Source organism: Betta splendens, chromosome 24 (assembly GCF_900634795.4).
Source record: "Betta splendens chromosome 24, fBetSpl5.4, whole genome shotgun sequence".
In the NCBI taxonomy this organism is placed as follows: domain Eukaryota; kingdom Metazoa; phylum Chordata; class Actinopteri; order Anabantiformes; family Osphronemidae; genus Betta; species Betta splendens.
Window position 1 is genome coordinate 5769153 of NC_040901.2, and position 17839 is coordinate 5786991.

At 46.9% G+C, this 17839-nt stretch overlaps 1 protein-coding gene across 12 annotated transcripts in view; it reads right to left on the reverse strand.

Annotated features, from left to right (window-relative positions):
• The window catches only part of LOC114849192 (kelch-like protein 29), a 149738-nt gene that overhangs the window by 83762 nt on the left and 48137 nt on the right, over positions 1 to 17839 (reverse strand). For 11 of the 12 annotated variants that reach the window (XR_003784579.3, XM_029140349.3, XM_029140350.3 and 8 more), the window contains one exon: positions 15740 to 16051. Coding sequence is in view for 11 of the 12 variants with exons in the window: in XM_029140349.3 (XP_028996182.1) it covers positions 15740 to 16012 (273 nt within the window). In the remaining variant the exon portion in view is untranslated. Of the gene's footprint in view, positions 1 to 15739; positions 16052 to 17019; positions 17170 to 17839 lie in introns of those variants that run through there. The other variant, XM_029140352.3, reaches the window with a different exon arrangement.

Consider the following 17839-nt stretch of genomic DNA (forward strand, 5'->3'; position numbering starts at 1 on the left):
ACTTTTTGTTTTGACCAGTGGGATGGAAAAACAGTCCCAGCACAGCGAAAGCCTGACGGACCTGCAGCCTGAACAAAATCCATGATGTTTAAAGCGTCCCAGAAAACTAACCTGTAAACGGTGGAACAAATGAATATTGAGAAATAAGAGAAGACAATAAATAGGTTGCGTTTTCCATAGAGACCAGGCCTCACAATGTGCATGCAGAGGACATCGCTGGTGAGAACAGCCATGCCCGGACATTAGTGGGAGTCATTAGGCTCTTTTAAATGAGGTCATTAAGCTGATGAAACGAGGCCGTATTTAAGTGCAGAAACAAAGGAAAGAGGTCCCCGTTCCTCATTGCTTCACTGTTTCTACCAAGTCAGAGGCGCCTGGATGAAGCATCCTGGGAGGCCGAACGCAGCATCAGACGTCACAGCGTCCTCTATCACAGTCACTTTACATGAACGCCAGCAAGCGCCTTCAACACCACTCTATGTAGGATTTGATAACGCAGCCATTAGTGCTTTAATTAGGCTGATTTCTTCTCCGTGGCTGGTTATTACTCAACCTGGGGTGACTCATCAGAGCCGAAAAGGGTGTTCTCCTCCCCACAGCCATCCATCAGCAAGTGTTTACCATGCACTCATAGCTGACGTTTAGTCAGAAGGCATCAAATACGTAACAAGATATTTAACTTTCTACTAATCACGCAAATAGGACGGTTCCACAAGAATCAGACCAACGCTGGAACCAACAGAGACGATAAACAAAATGACCCAATGTGACATTTCCTCTAATACAATGATGACGAATCACTGCTGTAAACCATTTCTCCTCCACAGCTAGAGTTTGGTTAAAGTACAAAAATGACTTGATTACCGCTTGGAGAAGGTCAAGCTTTGACTCTGCCTCGTTCTGCTTGAGGTGCATCTCATTAAGGAAAGTTCTACCTCTCCACTGCTGCCTGGTGTTGGCTCCGTGGGGATTTGTCTGCTTTTTATAATTCTGTAAGGTTCTGACCTCGTGCAGTATGTACAGTGCTTCGACGTAATGTTTGGTGCTATATAAATATAAATTGAATTGACGTCATTAAAATTTTACCACTAGAGCCTCCACTATGAGCCGTCATAGTGTCACAAATTGAGGATCAACAACAATAACTAGTTTTGTTTAGAGACATCTAAAATCCCAGTTTAACGCTGATCATGGATTACGGTTTCGATTAAAAGGCCCTGTTCTCTTTGTTGCCTAAGTCTGATGAATCAGTCAGGGGTGATGCAGCCAGGAGATGTGCCCTGGAATTAATCACTTCCCACCTCTTTGTATTCAATAAAAGTGGGTCCTCTTTTCCTGTACTGGCTCATTTTCAGAGCAGCGCGCAAAGACTGAGGAGGAGCTCACAAAACATCCACAGCAAAAGGATCTCGAGAGGAGATGGATGAATTATTAATTGCCGGCGTCTTTGTAAACTCCAGAAAATATAAAATGATCATGTTTGCGAGCAGTAGAAGGCTTGAAACATTTTTCTCTTGCAGGTTTTCTTATGTATTTTTCTCTACCTATTTCTGCAGCCGGGTGCAGCTCCATTGAAAACGTGGTGTATGGTAAATAGCCCTTAAATTAGGTCCCCGGCCTTCCAGCATGGTTATCTGTGATGATCGGAACAGTGTGTGCTGCTTGAAAAGACCCATTTTCCCTCTGGCACATCATTTAACATGTCTCATTTACCAGGGAAATATGCAGGTCACACACCAAGAGATTTCTGGTCACATCCGTACCTCGCTCCATACAAAATTCAAAGATTTGCATTAGAACAACGATTACGTTTCGTCTCCTTCTTGTGTTTCCACATGATAAATATTAACGTTTTCTTTGTCTCTGACCATAATAAATGTTAAGCAGGTGCTTTTACTTGGTAATGACAGCTCAACTCGGGTGTTTGAGCGGGCACCTGAATATAAAATTAAGAACGCCGGACACGGTGCAAGGGACATTATGTCAGGAAGTGAACAAATATTGAGTTCAGCAGCAAAGACAATGGCTCAATATTATCTGCCAAGGTGAAATGACAGATTTAGAGTTACAGTGACGCTAATAACTGAGTAACATCTTATTGTCAGAATGAACCAAGTTCATTGAGCAGAAGGCGCCGGCGTCTTCAAAATGTCACGCTTCTGATTTAAAGAGGCAGAAAAACAGAGTGCATCTTCTTTATAGACAGCAGGTAAAATGTCACCCCTGAGGATCAAATATGCTCTCTGGAGTCAACCTGGAATTTATTAGCTTCATGTCTGCGCTTGTTTTTAATTGTTGCACTAGAAATGTGTAGGTGTGAGCCATTCAGTGGAGGTGTTAATACCCACAGAGCCTTGGTTTGCTCCATTCAGATCACGGCTCTGAACGAAAGCTGACGGAGCCTTCTACTTATTGAAGGACAAGCTGAAGGACACCGGGACATGAAACATATCTGATTTCCACCAAGCGTAATCATCATTAAACTCAACACAAAGTAACAAACCACTCACTGGCCACTATAAGGTACAGTACTGTACGGTCCAATTGAAGCCAATAAAGAAGCTCTCTTGTTGCATTGGACTAGACTGTAAAAATAGTTATTGTATTATATTAAATCAACATAATTTAATTGAATAATAGCATCATTTTATTTGACTTGTTTTAATGTCTATAAATAATATGTAATATGGAAATGTCCTTATATCAGCGTACAAGTACATCCTAAATCTGGTTAAACACTGTATATTACTAGAGAATTTAATGTACAAGTAGATACTTGTGAGTTTACCATTATCAACAGACAAACTGTTTGCACGTCTGGAAAGTCAAATGTTTGCGCGCATTATATGAAATCGCAATAATCTTTGCTGCTTGTCACTCTGCGTGTCCTCTCCTGTAATTTCCGTCCATGTAATTCTCACACACACACACACACACACACACACACACACACACACACACACACACACACACACACACACACACACACACACACACACACACACACACACACACACACACACACACAAACTCCTAAAATCTGTGGAATTTTTTTTTAATTCGTCTGCTTTTGTGTGGTTCCAAAGCCTGGTTTCAACATCCGTCCTTGAAGCAGGTTGGCGCAGAGATTCCTGGGAGCTCAGTGTGATCTGTCAGCTGATCGCATACATTAGCAATCTGAAATGGTTCAAGATTATTCAGCCTGTGGCATTTGTGTGCACATTAAAAACTACAAGCAGTCCAATTTATGGGCCTCACAGAGACGTTGTGCGTCCTCACTGCATGTGTGGCAGGTGTCACTTTGTCTATGCATCACGGTTCAGAACAGCAACTGCCATACAATGAATCAGACAGTTTATTCAACGGTTCCCTATTTATTTTAAACCTTGTCAAGGTACTTACAGAATTCTGCTGTAGAACACAGACACACCCCCATTCTTTGCTCTTTCCCTCTCCCCAGAGTGAACAAACCCACATAAACTCACAATGCTTTGCATAAAACCTTTCATTTTCGAACCGGCAGGCAAACTTTACAGTAACGAGACAATCGCCCTCTATTCCATAATAATCGCAGACTCTCTGTGATTCGATGCGAGGCGGCGTCGACTGCCCTTCACAAAAGAAACCGGGAAAGACGTTCTGTGGCTGACTGCAGTTCAACAAACATTCTGCTGTACGGCCCGGGCGCTGCTGTTCGTGCCCTTGGTAGAAGTCAGCCCGTATTCTCTGCTCCGGTGCGTCTGCAGCGGCGCGCTGGTCGAAACATAATTAAGATTTTGCCCAGCGAGCGAACAATGAGAGTCCTTGATTGTGTCAAACCCAGAATGCCCTTTTGAGCCGATATTAACATCCGTTTCTTGTCAAATCCGCGAGCCGCGCTGATTCATGACACGCTGCTTCTAATAGTTTGCGGGGTTTTGTGTTAATGAAGGACACGATCTTGTCAAATACAGAATGCTCTCGGTATTCTCTTCATTTCCCCATCGTTGGAGGTGCCGGCTAGTGGCGCGCCTTCTCCGGCAGCTGCAGATTAACACACCTGCCAGGAGCGCCATCATTCATTCCAACAACATACAATATTTGCATTTCAATAGCTGACACATCCTGTTAAAGCTCCCTTTTACTGAAATGAAATGCTAATGGCGGTCCCCATACTTCTTTTGTGAGAGTTCTGAACTTCACTACCAAGTCTCTGTGTGGACTCCTGATGGCATGAGGACTAGAGGACTGAACCAGATCTCAGATGTCTGGTTATAGATCTGCAACTTGTAAACAAAGTCCACAGCAAATCCTTGGCCTAAAAATAACTTGCCAGCAGGTACCGACTGCACTTGGCTCGTGTTTGACAATATTTATTGCCCCCTTACATGCGCAGCACTTCCCATAATGCCTCATGATGAAATGGTTCCAATTTCAGCCTGACCTTCAGCGTGTTCTCTTTATGCACCGTTATCGGGAGACTCTGGAGATGTGGCGAGACTGCACAAACAGTCCCTCGAAATCGGCTTCCTAATTGAGACGGTAGCTGGATGACTTCCAGCAACAACACAAACAACCTCGACGCAGGAGGAGAGGCTTCGTTGTGGGACGGAGACTTTTTTTTTTGTAAGATAAATGGAAATATGACTCAACCTGTAGCTCAGTAACAGCGAAGCTAATGGACTGACACGAGCCGGCGACGGCATAATGGGCCGATTCCCGGCTCTGGGTCCGGCCGCCGGGTCTGTAGACACGAGCGGCGCTGGTCCGGCGGATGGAGATCAGAGCCGGACACAACGCAGGAAAATGTCCCGTACACGAAGCGATGCTAAGATGATGAGACCCGAAACGCGGAACACACAAGCGGCTCACACACCTGTGCAGCAATTTAAAACATAATCACCCCAGTATGTAAAGAAGGGCTCCACTTCGGCACCAAGCAATTATAAAGTAATTACTTGATTTAATAAAGCTGTTACATTGACAATGATTGATTATAGCCAAATTAGTTTACTTCTAGTTTGTTGGAAATAACTTTATAGCTGATGTCACTGCTAATCAAGTCTGAGAGTAATTCAGAACTAAAAAAAAAGTTAAAATTAAATTAACATTGATTTAAAGAGCAGTCGTTGCTCCAGAGAGTAAAGGTTCATCTGAGCAACAGTATTTATCGCAAACAACGCAACTCCACAGCAGGATTACCATCGAATGTACTCTGTTACTGCGGGTCCAGATTACCGTACTCCTGCTGTAATCCAGCAGATTAATCAAATTTACTAATCATAATTTAATTGCTTTCAATTACATTTTGATTGCTTTGCTTGTAGATTCAGTAAAATATTATGTTGAACAGACAATTTATTCCGTTCCAATTTGCAAACTAATTTGAATAGGGATATTATCCTCCTCTTCAAACATTATCAACTGTTATTTCCCAGAAGTATCTAATCTGATTACGATTGCAATATAGTTGCCTGTGTGGTTATTAGAGCTGAATTACATAGGAATGCAAACTGTGTGGTCTTTTGTTTTTCCTCTGATGACTAGAGGGGAATTTGTGGCTACAGAGACTGCGATCGGGAGGAGACTCTGGGAGTTGTAAGCAACTCCGAGGACCTGTTGTCGATGTTTTTTGGAGATGCGTACCAGCGAGGCTTGGGAAACTGATGCTGGAGCAGTGAAGAGCTCTCTCACATTCAGTAGCGCTGAAATTCAATCAGCACAATACACTTTAACGTTATACGCTACGGAAATCTAAAGGAGAACAGAGATTTGCTGCCAGAACCAAGCTCCAAACCGACAAAATCCCACGTTCACTAATTGTAAGAATGTGAGAGAACCTTTTGGTGGAACGTTGTTTAAATTTCCATCATGACGCCTACTGTATATACAACCTTAAGCACGACAACCCTGCATGAACCAACAGGCTCTACGGCCCTTTCTAACCAATAATAGAACACAGTGGTGCCTGCTCAGTGATTAAATGCTGAATATACATTCATGGGTGTAATTATTCCTGTAGAACGACTATAAGTGTAGGAATTTAAGTGCATTGAGCCAATAATAGGTTTGTACTTTTAGATTTATATGCGTAATACAGACTATATTTTACAGGGTATTACAAACACTTAGATTCATCATTTTCCACCACTGCCCAATACTTATAATCACTAACACTATACTAATTATCCCATCAGTCACTGGGTGATTTATTGGAGCAAATGTCTGCATAGGAAACAAAAAAACAATAACACTGCTATTATCTCTCTGTATTCTGTTCTGATATCAGCAGCATTAAGCTGCAGATAAATTATGGATCACATCAACCTTTGGAACCTGATGAGGAGGGGGGTGGGAGGGAAGCACTGCTCACCCTCACATGCCATCAGTGTGGCCAAAAAAAAAAAAAAAAGGCACAGTCGCGACTACTTAACTATGTAAAGATGAAAAGAAAACATTTGCACAGTGTACACAGTAGTTGTAGTTATGGCAGAGGAGTAGTGTGTGTGATGATGCGTGGAGCTCCTAATGAGAAACACCGAGCTCCCAGTAATTTGCTAGCCCTAGTTAAGGTCAAACCACAAACGCTGCATGATTGAGTCACCCCCAAAGTCCCTATTAGAATTTGCATTTAAAATATATCTATTATTTATATGTGTATTATTAAAATGGCCGGCTGTAGATCCCCTGAGCACGCTGAACGGGGGAGGCCCACAGCGAGCGGACCACAATACTTGGAGACCGACGAGCGAATAATAGACAGAGAGAAATGGAAAAATAATGAGATGTAAAGTTGCGTGGCTGCAAGAAAAGTGACTGTCATAATGAGGAGCTTTTAAATTTAGAAAAAAAAACGAACACTATGACTTCAAGCTATTTGTAAAATTTGAACCTGACAAACTGAAAATTATTTTGTGAATATAATAATTCACATGGGGATATTTAAGAACCTCGACTAATCGTTTTGACAGTTTTACAAAGCTTATGTCATAGCAGCACGTTGTTACAGTGTCATAATATTAGGCCTGATGTTTGATTCACTTCGTGCTCATTAGGATACGACTTTAGACCTTGTGTGTTTCACTGTAAAGGCTAAACGGAACCTTTAGCATCAAACACAGACGAAGTGAAATCAATAATTTTGCACCAGAAGTTGCAAATTCCATTATTTGGCCATCGTGGATTAATGTGTTCTACCTTCTGGAAACAACTGCTGCTGCTCCTAGAGTCACACAGTGTAAAAAGCCAAATTAATTTTCAAACATACTCTGTATTTCAATATGTGCATCCCTTAATAGAGGCTAAACACGCCACACATCCTTCCCAGGTATCAGCTTTGGGAGGAGAACACTGAGTCAAGTTGCTATTAATTTTCCAAGAAAAACCCTCTTAAGTCTCGCTTGTTGTCCCTTTTGTGCAAGCAGCTGAAAATCGTACCGAGTCGAGCGGAGGAATTTCAAAGCGGTGCACGTCGATGCCCATTTACAATCGAAGAAAGAAACACTTTTCATCCACCTTCCTCGATCGGGAGTAAACGAGTCAATGTCTCAATTTTAGCCAATTCATCTGAGGGCAACTGCAAATAAACTACTTATATTCGTCATTGACACGCACACAGTACAACCTGGGCAACGCAGCAGCTCAACATACTCAACCAGGGTGCGAGACGGAGCCCAGGTGTATTGGTTACCTGTGCATCTTGGTACAGTAGCGTTCAGAGCCTGGTCCATCTGACATGACTGATGGTTTAAAAGCTTACACTCACCATCACCTTTCATATGGAGTTAACCTTAAGGTGGCAGCACTTTGAATGTCAACCCCCCCCCAACATGTGGACCTTTTTAAATGCCACCGCTCTTTATTCTGCAATTGTGGAACAGGACAGACAAAGGAATAGGAGGTGGTTGTGGCAGGAGAAAGAAAGACGGCGGCAGACGCGGAACAGAGTGACACGCGGTACAATCAGCCCGAGCACTGGATTTAACACCCCGGGGGAAATGTGGGGATCGCGTGTGGAGCGTTGGAGGGTAGAGACTGAATCTGCACGTGATGATGTGCTCGGTAACAAACGTGGACCAAAGGCAGCAGGCGACGAAACCTAAACAGACCTACAAACACTTTGCAAAAGATGACATCATGACTGCATCTCTGGAGTAAAACCTGGATTTTCTGAGACTATTGCACAATCATCAAACCTTTTTTTTCCCTTACATTTCAAATGTGGCTATAAAATGTTTGTAGCCGCGTGAGTGACAAAGCAGCGGCTTTGGTCGAGCAGAGAGCAGTCAGCGCCATCAAAAGGCCCAGTTTTGAGCGAGGACTTTTGATGAGGCCTCTGAGCTGGAATGACGGTGATGACTGACAGTGAATGCGGTGGAGTTTGTCACGGTCGGTACCAGCTGGGAGAAAACCGAGCGTCGGGATGAACGGCGGAGATGCAGCAGCAGCAGCTTCAGAGGCTTCTACAGATACAGTACTTTTGCTTTGGAACATTTACTACTATTATAAACTAGTGACATGAATTCAAGGTAATTGAAGCTTCAGTAGGAACAAGCCACGTACTTTACAGCCACCTTTCAGGCCAATAAATAGTGTGTGTGTGTGTGTGTGTGTGTGTGTGTGTGTGTGTGTGTGTGTGTGTGTTACAGTAATTACAAGACATATCTGTATGAAGTATCGCTTTCCCCTTTTGACACAGAGGTCCCAGCCTATGATGAGGGGATGGAGGAGTGAGGTGCAGCTGTGGCAGCGATGACAAATGATAATGGCAGATCCAAGATGACAGCCGTTGAGAATCGCCCAGGGATCAACAATGACCTCTCGACACTTGAGCCAATGGAGCCAATCACGCTGCCGCGTGCGGCGCTCCTGTACGTTCGCCGGCCTTTCCCCCCTCCTTTTGCAGGGAGCATTTCCAGGGCTGAGGGGACGAGGACCAGTCCTGTCCCGTAACAGCCGTCTCCGGCGGAGCGTGCGGCCGCCGCTCTCCCAGGTTACATCGCTGCCGCCCGCCCGGCGCTGAAGGATCAACAATCCAATTTCACACAAGCGCGCTCGAGGGGGGGGGCAGAAATGAGGATCTACGCTCCGAAAAGGACGAGGAGCTGTTTCAAGCGGCTGGAGGGGTGACGATCGTTACGGGGAGGTAGAGAGAGCGAGCGAGAGGATTCAAAGACAAAGCGGAGAAGCAGCGATAAGAGGGAGATGACAAACGAGGGAGAAGGGTCGGTCGTTTCAACAGAAGGCTCCCAATTTTACAGCCGCGAGCGAAGGATCGCGTGGCACAAATCTCGCCAACTCGCCAGTCGGAGCTCAGGCAGGATCTAAACAGGTAAGACGAGGATCTGTGCGCTGCTGGCGGAGCAGATGTACGGTATTGGATGACAGCGCGGGCCCCGTGACAGAACCGGAGAAGGGGCTCGCGTCTCCCATCAGATATTGAATGACGCGCTTATTAGATTGAGCCATCGGGCCGCCGGTTCGGAGCCAGGCCCGTAGGACGGCCGGTGCGCTGTGGAGGCTGCTCCATCCATCGCCACGGCAACCCGGCGCAACAAAAGCCCCCGCTGCCGGCCCGGCCCCCCGCCTGCTGCCAGAAGCTGTGTGAGGCTCACCCCACACCCTGAGAGGCCTCCTATTTCAGGCACCAGGGCTTTGTCAGAGCTCAGCCCGTCGAGTCGGTGTCGTCTCCAGGAAGATTTAAACCCCGCAGATGCATCTGAAGCAGAGGAAATGACAACCTGGCTCGGACATAAATTGGCCACATTTGCACAATTGTGTCTTATAAAAGACACACAGTCTCTGCTTCATTGTTGGCACCAAAGGTCAGCTTGGATCCTGCTTCTGCAGCAGAAAGGCACAGACGAACCCACGAGACTGGAGGAATTGGATAAAACCTGTAGAACATCCTGTCGCGGCGAGACTGACTAGACAAAGATAACACCTGCCTTCACCCGCGCTTTGACCCGCTGCACCGTCGTCCTGCCGCATCCGCCAGCTGTCTCCTTTTAGGCCCACGTCGCGCCCAGATCACCTGTTGTCCATATTTTTATTGACAATAAAAGGGGGGACCGCCGCCGCGCGATGACGCGGCGAGACTCCTGATAGATCTGTCATCAGATCCGCAGCCGCCGTTTCCCATCTAGCCGATTTCAAATCCGGATAACAGGTCTGACAGGTTCCTCTGTTGGTTTGACAGCGTGCAGTCCTCAGCACTGAGGTGCCTGTCTGTCATTCTGCCGGCTCCTTCGTCTGTCTGTCTGTCTGTCTGTCTGTCTGTCTGTCTGTCTGTCACTCTCGCTCTCTCTAACAGGCCCTGATTAGCAATCACTGCAGCATAGCCTGGTCTGATTCCAAGTGGAAAACTTTAATTCTCCCCACATGGTGCCGCGGCATCCAGACCCTGGTGCGATTGCTCCCGGTAAACACACAATCACGGCTTCTCGTTAACACTCAAAAGTTTCCATAAATCATCTTAAGGGAAATCACTGCTTAATCCGCGCCGGGCTCCCTCGAGGTCCCGTGTTCCTTAATGACTCTGTTGTAGACGCCCGACGGTGGATTTGTTTGTCCACAAACATTATGATGATGTTCGCGTTTAAGACAACAAAAGATTAAAGAAGGAGCGCGTGACTGCCGCCAAGCGCGGCGGCGAACGGAAGGATGGCGCCGTTCCCCTCGCGAGCCGTCAGTCAGAAGCCACGCGTGTGCATCTCACTAGACGAGCGACTAATGACTTCCTCGGAAACAGCGGGCAAACAATGGAGGCATGGGAATAAAAACCCTGTGAGGGAGAACCCAATCAGAAGGAGCAAAGAGGAAGCATCAGTGTTAATAGTGGCATGTGTAATAGCGGAGGACGGCTCTCTGCATACTAACCAAGGCCTGTCTTCATCCAAACTGACATTTTGACCGGACAGTCGAGGCACAAAGAGCCGACAGGTTTGTCTCAGCGTGATGTCAGACAAGCTGACTTTCAGCACCGAAATATAGTCTGACACCCACAGCACTTAACCACTTAGAAAGAACAAAATGTGCAATAGACCTCTGGTTGGACATGTTTAAAATTACAGAACTGTTTAAACACTGGAAAGTCAGATAAGTGGATACTTGACTGACCTACAAAAAAGCCCTTCAGATTCCGGCCTCGGGATAATGAGTGAAAGCTGTGATGGTGAAATGAAATATTTCCCATCAATCACTTTGGAGCGTTTCTGAGGAACTGTCTGGGCTTTGGGACATTTCCAGTAAATGTATGGGGCACAGAGCATTTCTTTGATGGGATGACGACCCGTTGGCGAGAGGCTAATAAATCAAACCCAGGCAGCGGAGTGCGGAACTTATTTACCTTGCTGATCCTAACGCAAACATAAAGGCACGTCAGGAAGTCTGCGCTCCTTAATATTTAATGAGATAATGATATTCGCTTCACAGTTTCAAGTTGTTGTGTTTACTTGCCGTGATTGCTTTACACTGTGCTTGTACACAGACGAGTTATGAATATTTAGTGCGCTAGTGTTAAAGAAATACAGTGATGCGTTCACGGAACTCCAAATTCCAATGGCAACAGGAGTTTATAAGCGTTTTGTTAAATGTCACACGCCAGGAGGTTTCTAACCACTGATGAGGGCTTGAATCGGGTGTTTTCAGCCAATCAGAAGCTCTAATGGGTAGAAAGAAGCAAGACAGAGGTCACTGACGATCGCCACCGACTTCCTGTATGGCCCTTAGCATAAAACAATAAAAGGCAGGTGGGGATGATTTCACGTCAAGCTGTGAAGCAATTGTTCTCCTCGCGGATACGTTTAGCGCTTGCGGTTCTTCTCATAAGGAAGCCAGGCTTTCTTCAGGGCCCCATGGAGAGTGTCTGCTTTGGAAACATAAAGCTCCTTTTTTCCCCCCGCTCTATGATAGAGATCCACTATTTGACAGAGTGATTGTAGTTTCTTTTTCTATTTGAAGCTAATTCACAAGTAACATTCACCTACCCCCCCTGTCTCCCTCACCCAGCATGCTGTCTGCTTAAACTTTAATCATCTCCTATTCAATACATCTCACAGCAACTCATCACAAGGTTAGCCCAATTTTCAAAAGACTCCTTCCCCCTTTTAGCCTGAACCTCAATGAAGACGCCGTGATTTCAGAATCCAAAACACGATTCATTACCAGGCTTCCTGACACTGGAGTGTTGTTCACATGGAGATATTTTTTTTCCTCGTTGCAGAGTTAAAGGGTGGGGAGAATATAAAAAAGCTCGATTTAAAAAACAGGAAGAAAAGCTAAAACACTGCTAATGCATCACACAGATGAGGCACAGTCCTATCACGCTGTCACACGCGGTTGCCGCTGTCGCCTTAAAAGTATTGAATGTGCTAAAGCCGGCCAGAATATACTTCATTGTAATTTGTTGGACTTGCAGCACATGTCAGGAAAATGACAAATGTGCCTCAAACCGGTTCCAGAAAAGCGTGCCTCCCCGAAGAGGCGAGCTTCTGTGAGTTTCTCCCATTTTTTTTTTTTTGATTGTGTCAGAGAGAGGCCATGACACCTGCTGTTCTCTGGATACCATGTTGTGTTGGGCGCAGTATGGAGTCTGTTTCAATCCATGGGCTAGATAACCTGGCTGAAATCAATGTCCAGCAAGGCACAATGTGTGACTTTGTTTCAAAATGAGCTCCATTGATTGGTGACGTAGGTGCTTGGAAATTGGGATTTATTTATATATTTGTTCATTCACCTGATGCTTTTATCAAATTTCTTAAAATCCGTGTCAAAAACAGACCTTTTCAAAACAACTGTGGGAACTCTGCTTTCTCGGCACGCAGCCACAAAGGCAAAGGAGCAACTAGTCATTTTAAAAGAATAGCTACGAGGTGCTGAGATCTGTCACCGCGTGATGACATCCTTTCGTAAAAAGGGGCTACAACAAATAAGCCAATCAAAAGGAAAAATGGATGTATAGGGATTTCTGTCAAGATGTGCTCAACAGACGGAACGCTTTATTTGGCCGTGCTGGGGAAAAGCACTTTAATGTACCGCCGGCAGCAGGTATTACGCTGAATCCCTATCAGCTGAAGATCAAACTGAAGTAGGTGTCATACTGTAGCTGAAGCTGCAGCAGCACACACAAAAAAAAACAATAAATATCAAGTTTGACTAGTTTCACCTAAGTCATTTATTGTGTCCTAACATCAACCAATGTTGGGTGAGTGCTGGCTAAAGTCCAGCCCTGCTGCGGTTTAATATCTGAGAAGGATGGATTAAACATTTCATATTAAAAGATTAGACCAAGCTCAGGAATCCATGTTTCTGTGGGCTTCTGTTGGAAGATGCGTTCTAAGTGATATTAATGTTAGTGGTTTGGCTCATGCTTAAACCCTATGAAATCCTCCAAGCCCTCAATAACAACCTGCAACTTTAATGTGCAAACGGACACTTGATGAAAACCTTTCCCTGGAAGTGAACGCGCTCCTTCAGAGAGTCCTCTAAAGCCCAGTGATCCCCAGCGAACATGTTTTGGGAGACTCGCGTGATGAACAGCCCTTATTTTCCAAGTGATGTTTACAGACGGAGTAAGTACAATCATTAACGCTGCTGAAATAAATGTGTCCAGCGTTTAATGAACAGCGTGAAAATGTGCATAATTCGAGTGGGTTTGTAGATGCACCCAATTAATGCTTTAAGCCAATAATTTCAAATTCAAAAATGAGAGGTTATCCAAGTGTTTCTGTGTTATGCGACTCCAATTCTCTGTCATTCATAACTCAGCGTGCTTATAATGAATACAAACCCCCCACAGCAGTAGGAGACATCAGTGAAATATCTGGTTCATTTGCAGTAATGCAGATCTATTGTCGACATGAATATGCTCGGTGGAGAGCTGCGCTGGAAGTCCTTTCTGCAAATCAGCGGCCGTTCACCACGAACCCGGACCTGCAGCGCCGCCGACACACTGGGTGCCGTGGCTGCTCGTCAGCAGGAGACAGGCGCTGTCGTGGTTATTAGGATTTAATGCGGGCGCCGACTCAAAAATACATAAAGATTAATGATAAAGTGTGGCCCTAAATTAACCATAGTGCACGGTTCCATTTGGTTAACTTTACATCGGGCCAGACATCCGGGCCAGATGGTACTGTTCAACTCGGCATTTGTCAGGTACACACACACACACACAGTTCATAAAAGCGCGAGTAAAAGCTATTTATTCCGAAGCTACAGTATATCTGTCATTTAAGCCACTTCATTTACTCTACGGCTTTATTACGCAGCATATTGAACGTCAGACAAACACCGGAGCACAATCTCGTCCAGGTTCAGCTGCCGGGCTGTGAGAGCGCCTCTCCGAGCAGCCTGTCAGCGTGGAGACACGGGCTGCGGAGAGAGAGCTGCATCTGCCCGTCACTCCCAGCGGCTCTCATAGAAGATGACAGGAGAGAGAGAGAGAGAGAGAGAGAGAGAGAGAGAGAGAGAGAGAGAGAGAGAGAGAGAGAGAGAGAGAGAGAGAGGGAGGCTCCGATCGGGTTGTGGGTCCCCGTAACTTTTCCAGGTTCTAATTAAAGGCGAGCACAGACAGTGAGTATTTCCCTTTCTTAGTGTTGCTGGTCTCATAGACAAAGTACGGTCAAAGGCAAAACCCAGTATAATGGTCAAGCCGTGAATGAAGCTAACAGAGTGGCACCTGGGGAGGCATCTGAATAACAAGCTGCACGTACGCACCCATACATCCTCGCATGTACGGCGCCTTTAAACAAATGTGCTCTGAAGTGCAAAGCAAAGCACCTAATTGCTCTGGCACCCATTGAGTGATAACAATGGCTGCGGTGGGAGTCGGCGAGACTTTGTTGGGATGTATGTAATTATTTAGCCACACAAAAGGCGGAGAGCCGACGCGGAGCCCGAGCAGATTTACGGTGTCTTGGTCACTGCGTCTCTAACAATGTGCACTCACGGACTGAATTACCAGAGCATTGTTTACCTCTGATCTGAAAGCGTAGGCCACACTGAGAGACCCCGAGGATCTACTGACATTTAAATTACACACACTCCTATACATATTTCCAAGAAGCAGATTTTAGCAAAAAACAAAAGACCCATGCACGCAACCTGAATTCCATCATAATCACCCACACCTGAGCTCCGCCCTCATTAGGACAAGTGCAGTTATGAGAGGGACACCGTATCTAAAATTCTACGGTATCATAACTCGAGGCTTATGCAATCATGTTGTCCTGGGTTTGTTTGCTTGTTTAGAAAACCACCACCCCCGACCATCATTTCTAACAGCAGCGCCCATGACTGTCAGACTCCATTTACATAACGAAGGAAGAAAATTACCGAGGAGGCGAAGGCAGGACGAGCCTGCCATTTGGTAGGCAGGGAAAATAACGATGGAAGGGAAATGGCTTGGCAAGAATGGGGCAATGGATTGAGAGCGAGCGGAGAGAGAGAGAGAGAGAGAGAACTGGGGCGAGGGATAAGGGCGGAAAGAGCAGGCGGAGGAGCTTCAAGAGCTGAGACAGTTGAACCAGAAAGACAGAGTTGGACAGCGCAGGAACATTTGGAAAACTGGAACAGAGAGAGGGCGAGAGGGAAAAGCTGGAAAGCTGTGACAGCGTGGAGAAAGTTGGAGATTATGTCCAGTTGGGGAGTCTTCACAGATTAAAAAGTTGACAGAGACGGGAATGGAGGTCGACAGCGCAGGATGAGACGGGGGAGTCGGAGGAAGCAGGTGCCCCCGCGTCTGTCTGGACCGCGTTCCTACCTTGGCCGACGCCGGAGCCACCGGTCCCGCTGCCGTGATGCCCCGCTTGACCGCTATGTCGCTGCTGGATGTTGTCACGGCAACTGTGACTGGGGTGGGCAGGAGGGAGGGGATGACCGGGAGGGGGAGGAGCCCCGGGCGGTTGTTGCCGTTGACGACGGCGGAGGCACAGCTATGGCTGGCTCCCCCGTTGTGGAGGCCGGAGGGGCGGATGTCCCGGCGGTCCCAGGGCCCCCGGTAGTCCCTCTCAAAGCGGTGGTGGTGGCGTGACATCACTTCCTCTTCCTCTCAGAGGGAACAACAGGGGCAGGTCTGCAGGAAATTAAAAAGAAAGCGGAGTCCAGGTCAGGATGATTCCCCTTAATATACTGTACAGTATGTACGAGATACGCGCACGGAGAGATATTAAAAAGCTGGGGGGGGGGGGGTCGCAACGGAGTGGGGGGAGAGGGGAGCGCGGTGACATTCGGGCGTAAACGCTCTCAGCATCTGCTCCCTCTGCACCTGACTGACACGGACACACTGCAGCTCATTTGTTGCCTGTAATTCCCATTCTTTCAGTCATTAACGAAGGCTGTGACAAGAGCAGGGGAAACGAGGAGAGGTCTATTACAGCGCGCACGCACGCACGCACGCACGCACACACACACACACACACACACACACACACACACACACACACACACACACACACACACACACACACACACACACACACACACACACACACACACACACACACACACACACACACACACACACACACACACACACACACACACACACTGTAAGAGGCTAAATTGGGTGTTGTTTATTGGAGGCTCACCGACGGCAGGTTAAAACGACACAATCAGGCCCAACGCACGGAGTCAACTTGTCCCGAGGACGGCGCGGCGCTGCCGTGACCTTGTGGTCAGAACTCATCCGTCTGAACAGATAAATACGCCTGCAATTACAGCTCATCTCATACATCTAATGGCTGGTTAATTCAATCAGATTGCCCTTGGAGTGCATTTGAGGGTCCTCCCCCTCGCGCGGGCGCGTCGGGCCGTGATAGGCTGAGGCGCCGGGCGCTGGCGTCACATCAGTATGGGCCGCGGTGCCGTCCTAACGCGGCGGCGTGTCCCTCTACATTATGTCATCAATCAAAGCCACTCAGCGTCTAAGTAGCGGGATCCATCACTCCTGTTTGTAGTGCATTGTACTCTTCTTTGCCAAAGGCACGTTTTGCTTCCCGAGCCCTTGATAACAGATGAAATAAATAAATAACAAGCTCAAACCTGGTGCAGCGGGACCCATGCAAAATCCCCCGCTCTGTAAAAAGGAGGAACGACAGCAGATGATAAGTCTTTATCCTTTATTCTGGGGTCTGTCGCGCTGCGCCTGAGCCTCGCAGGAGAGCGGACGCATGCGAAAGCATATATATGCTACGACCCAGTAAGTCTCTGTTACAGACGGCTCCGGCAGACGTCACCGCGGCGGCGCTTGATGAGCGTGATGCAGCTCACAGGCCGCTGGGTGCGGGGCCCGGGCGTCTATTTACCCCTGGAACACGCTCCCTCCTCCTCCCTCCATCCTTCGTTGCTCTTCCTCCATGTACCCCCCGACCCCCCTTTCTTTCTCCCAACCCCCTCCACCCTTTATTTATTTCTGTCTCGCACAAAGTCTGCTCTGTCCAAACACAGTGAGCTCATGTGCAGCCGGAGCCAGACGGAGCCACCGAAAGCTGGGACAGTCCCCGCACTCGCTTCCTCACTGTCACTGCAATAACCCCCCCCTCTCTCTGTAACCTCTTAATAGCCTCACACTTTCCATCAGTAAAAGCTTGTATTACCTCTAAAAATACGTGAGGCCGAGAGTCACCAAGGTGCTAGTTCAGTGGAACAAAGGCGGAGGACGTGCTCGGTAATATTTCCTGTCTGCTGAGCTTCACACCTCAGCCAACAAGTGAGAGGACGGCGACGAGACGCCGTCGTGTACTTCAGGAATTATCTCACGTCATAATGAGGGCCACGGGTTTATTTTTACGCCGGCTCACACTGTACCGCTAGGCAGCCGCGCACACACCTAGACTATGCGACAAACCACAAAGTGCTCTCA